At 61.3% G+C, this 12,958-nt stretch overlaps 1 protein-coding gene and 1 pseudogene across 1 annotated transcript, besides 3 other annotated features; both read right to left on the bottom strand.

Moving 5' to 3' along the window:
• On the bottom strand, positions 1-585 carry Tc00.1047053510481.30 (hypothetical protein, conserved; the record flags this gene model as incomplete). Its single annotated transcript, XM_806674.1, has 1 exon — positions 1-585. The coding sequence occupies one exon, from the start codon at positions 583-585 to the stop codon at positions 1-3; it is 585 nt and encodes a 194-aa protein (XP_811767.1).
• Positions 1-12,958: part of a sequence feature (areas not merged during assembly with more than two copies in the genome that could not be assigned to a particular haplotype) that runs on past the window's edge.
• Positions 1,478-10,792, bottom strand: Tc00.1047053510481.20 (annotated as a pseudogene).
• Positions 10,792-10,823: a microsatellite.
• Positions 10,792-12,958: a mobile genetic element.

Raw genomic sequence — 12,958 nt, 5'->3', positions numbered from 1 at the left:
TCAAGTGGCGGGTGTTGGTTCCGGTGGGATTTCTGGCGGTTCCGACTCATCGGGAAAGTTGAATTCCCGCAGCTCCTGGGGGCGCGTCATGCCCTGGGCGTCAACCATGTGCGCCACAACACCAGTACGGTAGCTGCAGTGCCTTCCGCACACCGGACAGTCTGCCGGCCGTCGGATCGTGGCGGGGTGGGTCCAGCGGGAGGAGGCGGCGCTTCCGTGCAAAGTTCTTTGCGTGTCTGCTGTGCGGCATCCGAGCCGCACCAACAGCATGTGCGTGGGATGGCGGGCCGCAGTGGTCGTAGCAGCCATCCGTATTGTGTGGGAAACTCCGCTGCGGAGGCGGGCCAGTGCAGCCTCTTCCCCACGAGTGAGGGTGGGGTCCGTGCGCGTGGGTTCCCAGTCGCCTCTTACGGCGGAGCGGCGAGCCTCTGGCTTGAGCTGTCGGGCACGATTAATACTTTCGGCCAATGCGACGATGCCGGTGCTCCATGTGTCTGTGGGCTGCGAGAGATCAGACGCCTTCTCGGATTTCGCATCACAAGCTTCGTTCCTGGACACGCCGCAGTGGCCAAGGACAAGCTGCATCCGTGTGCGCGCTCCTCGGCGCGGCGGGCAAGAAAAAATGGTACGTCCACAATGTGAGTCACCAGGTGATCCAGAACCGTCGACATGTGTTCGCGTGCCTCCACGGTTCGACGAGTAGGTGCATGGGCGCACGCTGCCGTGGAAAAAGTCCCGGTAAATATCGCACTCTCCATGCTAACGCCAAATCCCTCTGTGTCTGCTGTGGTGCATGAATTTCGCACGGCCGGAAGAAATTGGGAAAAGAAGCAATTCCTCGTGTGGGCATCCCCGTACCAGCGTGGCCAATCCGCGACGATATCCCTTGCCGGTGGAATGCGGTGCGCTCGAGGGCAAGTGTGGAACGTGACTGGGAGGGCCTTGTCCGTCGCTTCCGCCGCTAAGAAAATGGATCACCCTGTGCACTCGCCACACCATGGCAGGCCGGAATTACGACAATGCGTCGTGCCTCAATACGCAACCCCGCTCGAAGACGTTCCTGAAAACTTGGAGACCTGCTGCTACTCTGTCGCCGCTTTGCTCCTGCAAAAGTTCATGCCCCCTGCATGCAAACCCACGATAAGGCAGAGCTGCGATTCATTAATTCCGCTAGGCGGTTCGCTGAATCCTTCCTCCATTGCACAAAATGAGCGTTGAGTTCCTCGCACGCAACTCCATGAAATTACAGTCCGGTACAACATGACATCAGGAGCAACAAGAGCGACAACTCAATCCCCTTCCACACAGTCAGCGTGGAACGGGAAAAACTCCTGGAAGCACCCGCTCAAAAAAGAAACAAATCGATAGAAACAACAATCAACAACACTATCGGTGCTGTTAACGATGGCTGGCTGTGGGGCGCAGCACAGCCGTGGCCTCTCAACATCGCATAGTCACTAATTCCGCGTGTTACACGTCACATGGCAGCGTAATCGATCATACGGCTCGCACTGGATGCACGGTCCAGCGGGCTCAGGACGTCTGAGCGGGTGTCACCAGCCATAGGCTGCAACGGCGGTGCGGGTGGTCGGTACGACGACGCGCCGGTGGTGCCTGAAGCGTACGACGATAACGTCATTTCGTGCGGCTTCTGCGTGTTCTCGTCACTCTCCTCGTCATCGCGCAGCAGCGCCTCCAGCCCGCCACGCCGCGGCTCGCGCAGCTCCTGCCAGTGGCAGTCCTCCGCGTACCACACAACGACGCCGTACACAGTGACCACAAGCAGCACAGTCGTCAGCAGCAGCACGATCGCCGCGTACGCCCTCGCACCGCCGTCGCTCGGCGCAAGATGGTTCGCCGCGCTCACCAGGCACAGCGCCGCAAGGAGCACAAAGCCCGCAGTGTGCATCACCGTCAGGAAGGCAGAGCGCATCATGTTCGTGAAGGCAACCACGCCCGCGCCCGCAAGCAGAACAGCCGCCATGCAGAAGTACAGGACGTGGCAGCCTCCCACGGGCGGGTGCAAAGCAGCAATCAGACCCACCACGCACAGCACCGACAGCTGGAACACGCACCAGTACGCGCGGCTGCCCCTCATGTTCGTCAGCAGGCCGCCGTACATCCGCTGCTGCGCCGCAGGGTGCCAATACCCGACGGGGTACAGCAGGCGCTCGTGCAGCGGCTTCCTCGAAAACTGCCAGTACCTCGTGAAGCTCGCGCCCACGTGGCGAGCAATCAAGTAGCACACGCCAGCAGGGAACGCCACACCGTACAGCACGCCAACGGCACCAATCACGCGGTGCCGCACGCGGGCGTCGGGCATCGCCAGTGCAAGCACGGAGCCAAAGAAAATGCCGAGGTGCATCGCGTGCGCCACAACGTACGTCAGGCTCGGGAAGCGCATCGCCGCCCACGCACTCGCCGCGTCCACGCCGCGCCACCGCTGGAAGGCCGCCGTCACACCGCAGTGCACGCACCCGAACGCAGCGGCAAGCAGCGCGTTGCCCACCACCATCCACAGCGGGTCAAGGGCAGCGAACACCGACAGGAAGTACGGCAGCGCAACGGTGCTCGCACGCTCCTGCGCCGAGGCGCATGGCATCCTCGCAAACACGCCGAGCGCCTGCATCTCCAGGACGGAGCCGAGCCCGCCGGTCACCACCACGGCAACAGCCGCCGCACCCGCAACAACGCCGGTGATCGCCGAGAGGGCGCTGGCCGCGGCGGGCAGCGTGTTCGACCTGATCGTGAAGGACCCAAGCAGCACACCCTTGCAGCCGCCGGACACTGCCGCAGCGTCGCAGCGAATGACTATCGTCTCGTCGGCACCAATGAAGTAATCGCGATGGATGGGCACAGCCAGCTCCAGGACGGTGAAAGGATTCGTCGCGTTGCGCATCCACGTCGCGTTGCTCAGCATCGCTCCCCACGGACCACCGAACCCGCGCGACTGTGCCGTCGACACCGGCACGAAGCTCAGGTGCGTGCCGGGTTGCGGGTCGCATGCCCACCGAAACGGCGGCGGCAGCGCCACCATCAGCCGCGTCGGGACGACGCTTCCACCGCCGCGAATGTCGTTCTGCGTGAGGCCTCCTCCAACCGCCGTCGTCGTCACAGCGAGCGTCGGGCACGCCACGTCGCTCCACCACAGCGTGCCGCTCACCGACGCTGTGGGGGTCCGCGTGGGCGACAGCGCCACCGTCTCCGTCACCTGCAGCGTCTCCGTCGGCCCGTACGGCGTCGAACTGTAGTGCGTCGTGCTCAGACTCGGCGTCCATGTTGAAGTCCATGTTGAAGTCAGGCTGCGCGTCTCCGTCAGCGTCGCCGTGTGGCTCAGCAGCGGCAGGGCAGGCGTGCGGTTGCACCCGTCCACGTGCGGCAGGTACACCGGCAGGCAGTCGCGCCCGTACCCGCCCTCAGCACAGCGGCAGCCGCACGACCCCGACATCGCCCTCGTCGCAGCACCAAAGCAGTGCACGTCGGCATCGCACACGCCACACGCCACGGGGCGAAATTCCCCGATGATGCCGGCGGACCTGTAGTCCATCGGCTGCAGCGCCTGCCCGTTGAGCGTCAGGCACCCTACGACGAAATTTCGGCCGGCACCCCCAAGCGCAACGGTGCCGTCCATCACGACGGACCCACTGCCGGCGTTCCCATGGAGCGTCAGCGTGCTCTGCACGAGGTCCGCACTGCGCGGGTACGACGGCAGCGACAGGAGCCTGCCGCTGATGCTGTTGCCGCGCACCGAAAGCCACGACCCGGACACGAACGACGCCGACCCCCGCAGCACCAGCAGCGCACCATCCGTCAGCACACCGGCGTTGTCATTCACCACGACGGCGGACGCGTTGGTCTCCACCCCGCTGCCGAACACCAACCCATGCGCGGCGTACGCCTGGCTCCCCGACACGCGCAGCACAGCGCCCCCCGAGGCAACCACGCGCGCACTCGCGTACAACGCATATTCGCCACCGAGCACAGCCGCGTCCAGCGCGACACCGCCACCGACAAGCTCCAGCACCGCGCCGTCCACCACCACCGTCCGCCCACCAGTCATCACGGTCACGAGGGCAACGCCAGACACAACCAGCACGGACCGCATGAGCCGCAGGCCCGACAGCACAAGCACCGGTGCGTACGGCGAGGACTGCGAGCCGGGAAGGTACACAAGCGGCGTCGGCCTCGCGGCAACCAGCAGGGAGTCCGTCATCGTCAGCACGGACCCCGCAGGAAACGTGCCGGTCAGCACAAGCGCACCGTTCAACGCCTCCACGTCGCACACGGACAGCTCCACCGGCCCGCCCTCGTCGCTCCCCGCCGCGACCGCACCGCGCAACGCTCCACCGCCCATCACGTACAGCACGGCGCCGTTCAGCAGCGACACGTTCTGCACAACGATCCGCACGCCGTCCCGCGCCATCCACGGCACGTAGAGCACAAGACTCACGCCGTCCAGCACAACATGGCGCAGCGTCACCTCGCTTGCACCGGCAGGCACAACGAACACCGACCGCACCGTCACGCCCTCGCGGAAGAACACACTCGACGCAGTGCCCACAGCGGGCGGCAGTGCGAGAGCTCCCACAGGCACGCACACCTCGCCGTGCCCGCCGCTGCCGCACACGCACACGCACACACCGTTCCTCATGCTCGCAGACGCAGTCCCTGGCGCGTAGCAGTGCGTGTCCCGGTCGCAGGCGTCGCACCCAGCAACGTCGATGCTCCCAGCGTCGCCAAAACCAGCCGCAGCATACTCCTCCGCCGTCGACAGGACACGGCCACCAGCGCCGTTGCACGCCACCCTCAAATGCGCCCCAGCCGCAAGCGACAGGCTCACCGACAGCATCCGTGGCAGCAGCGCTCGGTTGCGCACAAAGCTCAGCGTGCTCCCAGCAGCGGTCACGGCGCCAGCGGCGTAGAGCATCTCCCTCGAGGCGCCGTCGTGCACGTTGTCCTTCGCCAGCAGCATCGACCCACCGGCCAGGCTCACCGTCGAATAAAACGCCACCGCGTGGTCCTCCGTCGACGAAAATTCGTTTCGCACAAGCGCCACAGCGGAGCCCGACACGCTCACAGCCCCACGCACAGACACCGCGTGCTTGCACAGCAGAAAGTCACTGTCAACAAACGCCACCACGGAGCCGCCGCTGGCCGCAACACCGCCCTCCACCGACACGCACAGCCCAAGCGCCGTCTGCATCGACAGCCCGTCCACGTACAGTGCACCGCGCGACGACAGCGCCACGCTGCCAACCAACAACACGCCAACAGCGTCGCGGAACACCGCCGCCACATGCGTGCGCGCAATGGTCAGCACGCTCCTAGTCAGATTCACGCTGTGTACCACGAGGCACGCGGAGGCGTCGCCAAGGTCGTAGGCGCCGCGATACACAACGCGCTTCTCCGCAATCAGCACCGAGTCCACCACAGTGACGCGCGAGCCCGGCGGAAATCGGTTCGCCACCACCACGCCGCCGCCAGAGCGCGACTCAAGCCCGCTCACCAAAACATCGGCGCGCTGTCCAGCAGGCGGGTCGAACCGCCACCCAACAACGTACAGGCTCGCTCCGCCCAAAAACGCGCAGTTCGCCAGCGTCACGTTGCGCACGCTCCCTGACATCGACTCCACGTCCACCACGACATCCGCCGCAAAGGTCACACCAACGTAGCACGCCACCGACGTCCCGAAACCGGCGTTCACCTCCACATCCACACGCACGTCCCGCACGCACAAGTCGGCGCCGTCGGTGCTCGGTGGCTCGGGGACAGCGACGGGCAGACACGCATCGCCGTGGCCGCCCTCAGCGCACGTGCAGGCGCAGCCATCACTCGAGGCCGTCGTCGTGTACGCGGGGAAGCACGACGCCGCGAGAGTGCATGGGTCGCTGCAGGTCAGGATGGTGGCATTGTACACGGACGGAATAAAGTAGTTCGCCTCCTCCTCACCGTTCACAGTATTGCACGCAGCCACAATCTCTCCGTTTGTACGATCGCTTGTCCCTAAAAATATCCACACTGCTTTGGTCATTCCCTTGCTGGACATGACTTGGTTGCCAGAAACAGACACCGTGGAGTCGCGGAGATTTGCTGGGGGACTCAAAACAGCAAAGGTATCCGATGGGGATTCACGGCAAATGTTGCCGCTCAACTGCAGCCAGGAGTTGTAGTAGATGTAGGAAGAAAAAGTTGAATAAAACACAATCAAGCTTCCCTGCATGTCGTTGCCATAAAAAACAACAGATGACTGGGACTCCACACGTAATGCCCAACAAACAAAAATGACGTAATTCACCGGCCTCGACACAAGATTGCCCCGGACCACCACGGCAGAGTTGTTCAGCACAATCAGTGACGAAGAATGGCTAGACCCTTCAACACATATCAGAGTACTTTCTTCGCCGTCCATATAAAACCTGTTGCCCATCACAGCAAACACGGAGTGCCACGACACCCTCAGCGCAGATCCAACGACGTGAATGGCGCATGACGATGCCATCTCGGTCTGAAACACATTGCCACTCAGAACCACCGCGGAATTGTTGCTGATCACCAGTCCAATCATCGCAACGCACGACGGCCTCCCAAGTTCCAATCCCGGCCGACGGATCAGCCTCGTGACCGTGAAGCGGTTCCCGCTGATCGTGATGTTCGTGCGCGGTGGAAACACACCCTCCGGGCTGAGCAGCGCCTCACTAAGGGTGCTGCCAGTGACGACGATGTGCAGCGACCCCACAGCGGCGTGCACGTTGCCCAACAGCACCAGCACGGCGCCGTCCCTCCACGTGCATCCATCGAACGTGACATTCGCCACGCCGCCCGTCATCGCCCCGACCAGCACAGTCAGACTCATGCCGCCCCCGCTGAAAGTCACGTTGCGGTAGCACAGCCACGACAGCCCGCTGCCCACAGCCTGCGCCACCTCGGGGTACACCATGTCGCTGATGCACTCACCAACCGGCGGTGGCGGTGGTGTTGGCGGTGTCAGTGGCGCTGGCGGGCCAGCAGGCACAGGCGCCGGGACACACGCATCGCCGTGCCCTCCAGCAGCGCACTGGCACTTGCAGTCGCTGACAGCCGTCGTCAGCGGAGCAAAGCAGTCGCCGTCCTTCGTGCACTCCCCGCACGCGGCAACAGTCGTCACGTCGGTGATTCCGTTAAGCTCCAGTTCTGCCGCCGTCGTCACCACACGTCCCGCGACCGTCAGACACCCAGCAACAAAACGGTAGCCGGCCCCAGCCCGCTTCAGCAAGGATACCGACAACCCCGTCGAGCCCATCCTGCAGCCCGTCAGCGTCACCACACTGCTGTCGTCAATGACAAGAAAAGTGGATTCGGATTCCTGGAACATCGCACCCACTCCCACGTCGTTGTCACGCCAATCCAACCAGCTTGACTCCTGGACGGTCCACGAGTCGTCTACAAAGATGGCGCAGGACACAAAACCGCTGTTCCCCACCACGCGCAACACGCTGTGTTCCGACACACTAATGTCTAGGCACTGATACAGGAGGCTTGTCCCGGAGGACATCGTGTTGTTGAGCAGCGCAAAAACAGAGTGATCGCGTACACTGAGGATATTTACGTGGAACAGGTGTGTGTACCCATCAAAGCTGCAGTACCGCACGTACAGTGAGCTGCCACCCACCAGCTTCAGCGTCCCAATAGAGTACAAACCGAACCCACCATACTTTGATGCATGCGCATTAACGTTGCTGACCAAAAGCGAGGACGCAGTCAACTCGACGTTGTCCAGCGTCACTACGCTCAATCTTTTGCTCACAGTGTCAGGCCAAAAGAGAATAGAAAACTGCACTGCGTCAACGTCCGTGACGGCAACGTCGCAGTGCTGCGGAAGGGCAAGTGCAAACACAACAACAGAGGACCGCATCACCGTCTGGCTCACGCGGATCAGGACGCCGGCTGACTCGGCCGCCCCAGCACCCCCGACAAACTGCAGCGCGGCTCCGTCACGGAATGTGCACCCGGTGAACGTGATGTTGATGGGGAGATGCAGCGGCATACTGTTAAGGAAAAAAGTCAGCGCAACACCCACGCCGCTGAATGTCACACCCGCGTAGCAGTGGTGCGTCTTCCATATTTTCAGCGTGAGGTTCGTCAGCGTCTGGTTCACCACGCAGCTCGTGTCGCCGTCGACGGCTCTCTCCGCCACGGGCGGCACAACCGTGTCGGGCACCTCGAGGGGAAGACACGACGCGCCATGCCATCCGTCCCTGCAGCTGCACGAGCACGAGCCGCGGTCCACCGACTCCGTCCCGGGCATGTAGCACGCCGCGTCCTCGTTGCACGTGCCACACCCGAACACCAACACGCCCACCGGAAACACGCCGTTGTACAACACCTCCTCATCCCCCTGCAGGTTGCACCCCACCACAAACCGCGCGGGTGACGTCACGACAATGCTCGATGGAAAAAAATTTAAAAGGGGCAATCTGGAGTCCACCTGACGGTTGTTTGCAAGCGCCACAGTAGTGCCGCTGTCCGACAGATCAATTTTGTGCCAGGATTTTGGCAGACCTATTACTGAGGCTGCCCCCATTTTGTTGCCCTCCACACGCCACTGCGCACCTCCCTCGAGTGTCACAGAGCCGTCAAAATGCACCAGCGAAGATTCAAAAATCAGTGCGATGTCAACAAAGGTGCAGTCCGCCACTCGCAGCAGCCCCGCGGACCTCACGGTGGTTTCCCAAAAAAAAAAAATGCCATTAACGGCTCTCATCGTGTTGTTCTCCACGTCAAAGTAGCCGCCATTGTCCAGTTCAACAGCGTAAACGCAAACAGATGATTCCAAACCGTCATCATCCTTCGTTGCGCTCAGCGTATTTCCCTTCACAATGATCCCGCCACCATCAATAACAACAGCAGCGGAGAAATAAATTGCGTAACAGTTCCCCTCGATGTAGTTGTCGAGCAGCAGCAGCGTCACATTAGCACTGAGAGTAAACTTCACAAATAAAATGGCATGGCCCGACATCGTCGCAATCGTACTGCCCACCACCAGTATTTGGGAGCTCACGCCAAAATCACCCTGAAACACCAACACTCCGGCATCCAGCATCGAGGATGTCACGCTCACGTGCACGCATGCACCACTCCCCTTGATCGACAGGCCCACAAGGACGCACTGCAGCAGCGTGATGTTGAGTGTCTGTTGTGGTGCGTCGAAATACGACAGGTCCAGCACAATCGCGGCGGTGAAGGTCACGTTGACGAAGCACAGACCACGCACACCGAGATCAGGATAGTCCACGGAGCTGATGCTGCCACCGTGCACGCAGCGGACCTCCGTGTTGTCCGCTTCGGGGAGCGGGAGCGGCCCAAGGCCGTCCGGAACAGCAGCTGGTAGACACGTGTCACCGTAGCCGCCAGCAGCGCACACACACTCGCAGCCGCTGATGCTGCTCGTCCTCGCAGGGAAGCACACGGCGTCCACGGTACACTCACCACAGTCCAACACCCTCACGGGCGCCACAACATTGAGTTCGCTTCTGTAATCCGTCACAGGAGAGCCCTTTGCCTCGTTGCAGACGCCGTAGATGATCGGGCGCGCGTCGGATGGTGGTGACCAGTTGCTTGTCATGCGTGCGATGGTCGACGAGTACGAGCCGCACGTGAATTTGTTGTCAAGTATCGACCACACACTCCGATCCCGGAACGCCACGCCATTTTTATTGGCCACATACACAACGTAGGCGGTGCGGACCTCGTTGTCGCGGTGCACCAGCCAGCTGCCGTCAGCCACGGTCAGCGTGGTTGCAATGAGCATGGCAAAGCCAAGACGGAAAGTGCTGGACACAATCTGCAGCACGCTGCCGCCATCCACCACAACGTCCCCAAACACACACGCGCCCCTGTAATATTCGGTGCTCGGCGCACTCCACGAGCTGTTCTGTATGGAGAACACGGAGCCGCCGCCAACACGCAGGTCCGACGCAAGAGCGTACATTACGTGCATCTGCGAATTGACGGCGCAGTTGTCCATGTAGAATACGCTGGACAGGTTCACGCCGAGACCGCGCTCCACGAGGATCGCAGCGCACGAACCCCCGCCACACACCAGAGTCGACCGCGTCATGACAAAACGCGTCGACAGCAGCCGGACGCCGTCCAGGACAAGCGCGGGGCCGTACCGAAATTCCTCGTGGCCACGGGTAGTCGGCACGTACTGCGACCCGCCAACCGTCGCACGCAGCGTTGAGTTCGCCAGCAGCACACTCGAGTTCGGCGGCATCGCGCCATGCAGCACGATCGTGCCCTCCATCGACGTTACATTCGTCATGTTGACGAGGGCGTACGGCGTCAGGCGCGCCGTGCTCTCGCTGAGGCCGCCAATCCGCAGCCGCGCACCGCCCACAAGCACGCAGTGGCGCAGCGTCACGTTCAGTGCGTCAGCAAACGCGTCCATCGAGCGCAGGTCCACCGCCACAGTGATCGGTCCGCTGAACACCACCGAGTCGAAGCACGCCGTCGCACGCCCGCCACCAACCGTCACCGACTCCGTCAGCGTCACGCCACTCACGCAGCCTTGCGCATCGCCACCACCGCCACCGGACCTCGCAGGCGGCACGTCGAACGGCAGGCACGCCTCGCCCAAGCCGCCGGCACGGCAGCTGCACACGCAGTCAGAGAACGACGCCGTCAGCGCATCAAAGCACGCCACCGCGGCCGCACAGCCGTCGCACGGCACCACGCTCACGGAGGGCAGGCCGGCCATGCGGTAGTCGCCGCTGCTCTGCAGCACCCGGCCGCCGGCACGGTTGCACTGCACGGTTTTTTTTTTTTTTTTTTTTTTTTTTTTTTTTCTACTCTTACCAGCGCGTCTAGCTATACAGTGCCATCTGAGTGCCGAAGAGGTGGTCGAGCAACGACAAAAGTTTCCTGCTATGAAGCAACTGCCATTGAGAGAACTTTCCGAGGCGAAGGTCCTGTTCAATGCCCAGCCGTTGGCGCACAGCCAAGGTGCCTGGACATTCTAGAAGCAGATGGTGCAAGGTTTCCTGCGGGCCGATTGGCGTGCTTGTGGAAGCTGGCTGATCCTGCGGCAGCAGAGATCGCCTCCTGGCACTGCTGTTCCGATGCCGTGTGGCGTCTGGGTTGTGTGCGCAGCGACTTCTGTGCTGTGCGGTGCTTCTCCGTGTGGGGAAAACCATGTCACAGAAATCACATTTGAGCTCGGGAAGCGGTGGAGGATGTTCCGGATGAAATGACCGACGAGTGACTGACGAGACCCGAGAATCCCGTCAATGTGGAATCACAGTGCGGACATTTCTCCTTCCGACGGCGTGTGAGGGTCCGTCTCCTTACTGGAGAGACGTCTTCCTCCCTCGCCGACGGGGGAACAGTGTCCGTCCCCGGTGCAGTTGGATCGTTGTTAGAGCGCATATATGCAGACTGTTCCGGTGAGATGTTGCAGAATCGGCATTGGTTCGTGCAATCTCTCACGGCCCAGTATAGTCGGCCCCAGAGCTCAGATTCCCCGCACCTTGCCCTTGCGAGGTGAACCAGTTCCTGACGGTGTAGAACTTCCTGAGTGATCAGGTCCTTACCGCTGAGATCTGATGGCCTTGTGCCGCAAAGCAAGTAGCGATGAGTGTCTTGACGAAGGGTACTACGCCACTTGTTGGTGAGCTGGGTAGTAAAACATGTCAGCAGATCCGTGTGCCATAAAGGTGCGATTCCTTGCTCCGTGTATTGTCCACTTTCCATAGTCTGCGTCGCATACTGATCTGCAAGCTCGTTAGCATGTACTCCACAATGTCCGTAACAAAACTGCAGGTGCACGGACCAGCCAGCACGCGTCAGTGTTAAGAGACGCTGCCAGATCTGATCCTCCGTCCAGTCTGTCTGACTGAGCGGGCCCTTGTTTAGAGCCGCTAGAAGAGACTGACTGTCCGTAACCACAAGCAGGGTTTTACGCCTGTGGCGGATACGAGGAATCATCAGCTTCTCTAGGGCTAGAAGCAGTGCACGGGATTCCGTCCTGTAGCTGCATGGGCGTGCACCGCAGTTTATGCTGGCCTTTTCTATTATCTCCGATGAGTTGAGGGATGAAAGCAGTATTCCAACCCCTGCTGACTTGGGAACGTCGACACCGCCATCGGTCGCAAGTATCCACGAACGATGGCGGTGCAGCGCCATAGCCTCTTCGCTGACTCTGCGCTTTTCCCGTATCAGCTCTTCTTCGTCAGTTATTGAGTGGTCTATCGGAAGTTCCACACCGATGGTGACCCGGTGAGCGGAGGCCGCAAGCCAGGGAGGAATGGAGCTGCGAAAGAACCGCTCTTCGCGTGGTGAGCTCTCAGTGATGCCATAGTCCTTTGTGTATGCGTCTACGAAGGCATATAGCTCGTCCCGAGATAATGGCGAGATGCGGAAACCGGCGCGAGGCGGTGGCTCAGGCGGGGGTCTCCGCATCCAGTCCATCTGACATGCGCGTGTGTTCTCAAATATTGAGAGCCGCGCGCGCAGGCAAAGGACGTGGAGCGGCGGCATATTAGCCTCCAGTAGCGCGGATTCCGGGTCAACAGTGCTCGGAACTCCGCTGACAATGCGTGCTAGGGTTGCGTACGTCTTCTGCATCTCATTCTTCGCTGAATCCGTCGCTACTGCCCATATGAGCTCGCTGCCATAGCGTAATTTGGAAGCACCGTATCCAATGACGAACGTGCGTAGGTCATGTGGAGATGGTCCCGCCTCTTTGTGCGCTATGCAGCGTAGCTGCGATATCCGTTGCGAAGTAGCAGCGCATTGCTTGGTGGCCGCCACATTTAGCGTCAGTCGTGGATCGAGATCCATGCCGAGAAGCTTCGTAGTTCGCGATGCCCCCATGGTCATGACTGGGATTTGACATCCAGCCACTACCAGGGGCCACCTTCCTTCACGATCATAATCTGACTCCGTGTGCGTGGATAGTGTGAACAAGCAGCTTCACACTTTG

The sequence above is a fragment of the Trypanosoma cruzi genome, genomic scaffold (assembly GCF_000209065.1).
Source record: "Trypanosoma cruzi strain CL Brener 1047053516763 genomic scaffold, whole genome shotgun sequence".
In the NCBI taxonomy this organism is placed as follows: domain Eukaryota; phylum Euglenozoa; class Kinetoplastea; order Trypanosomatida; family Trypanosomatidae; genus Trypanosoma; species Trypanosoma cruzi.
This window is presented reverse-complemented; position numbering and strand designations above follow the sequence as displayed.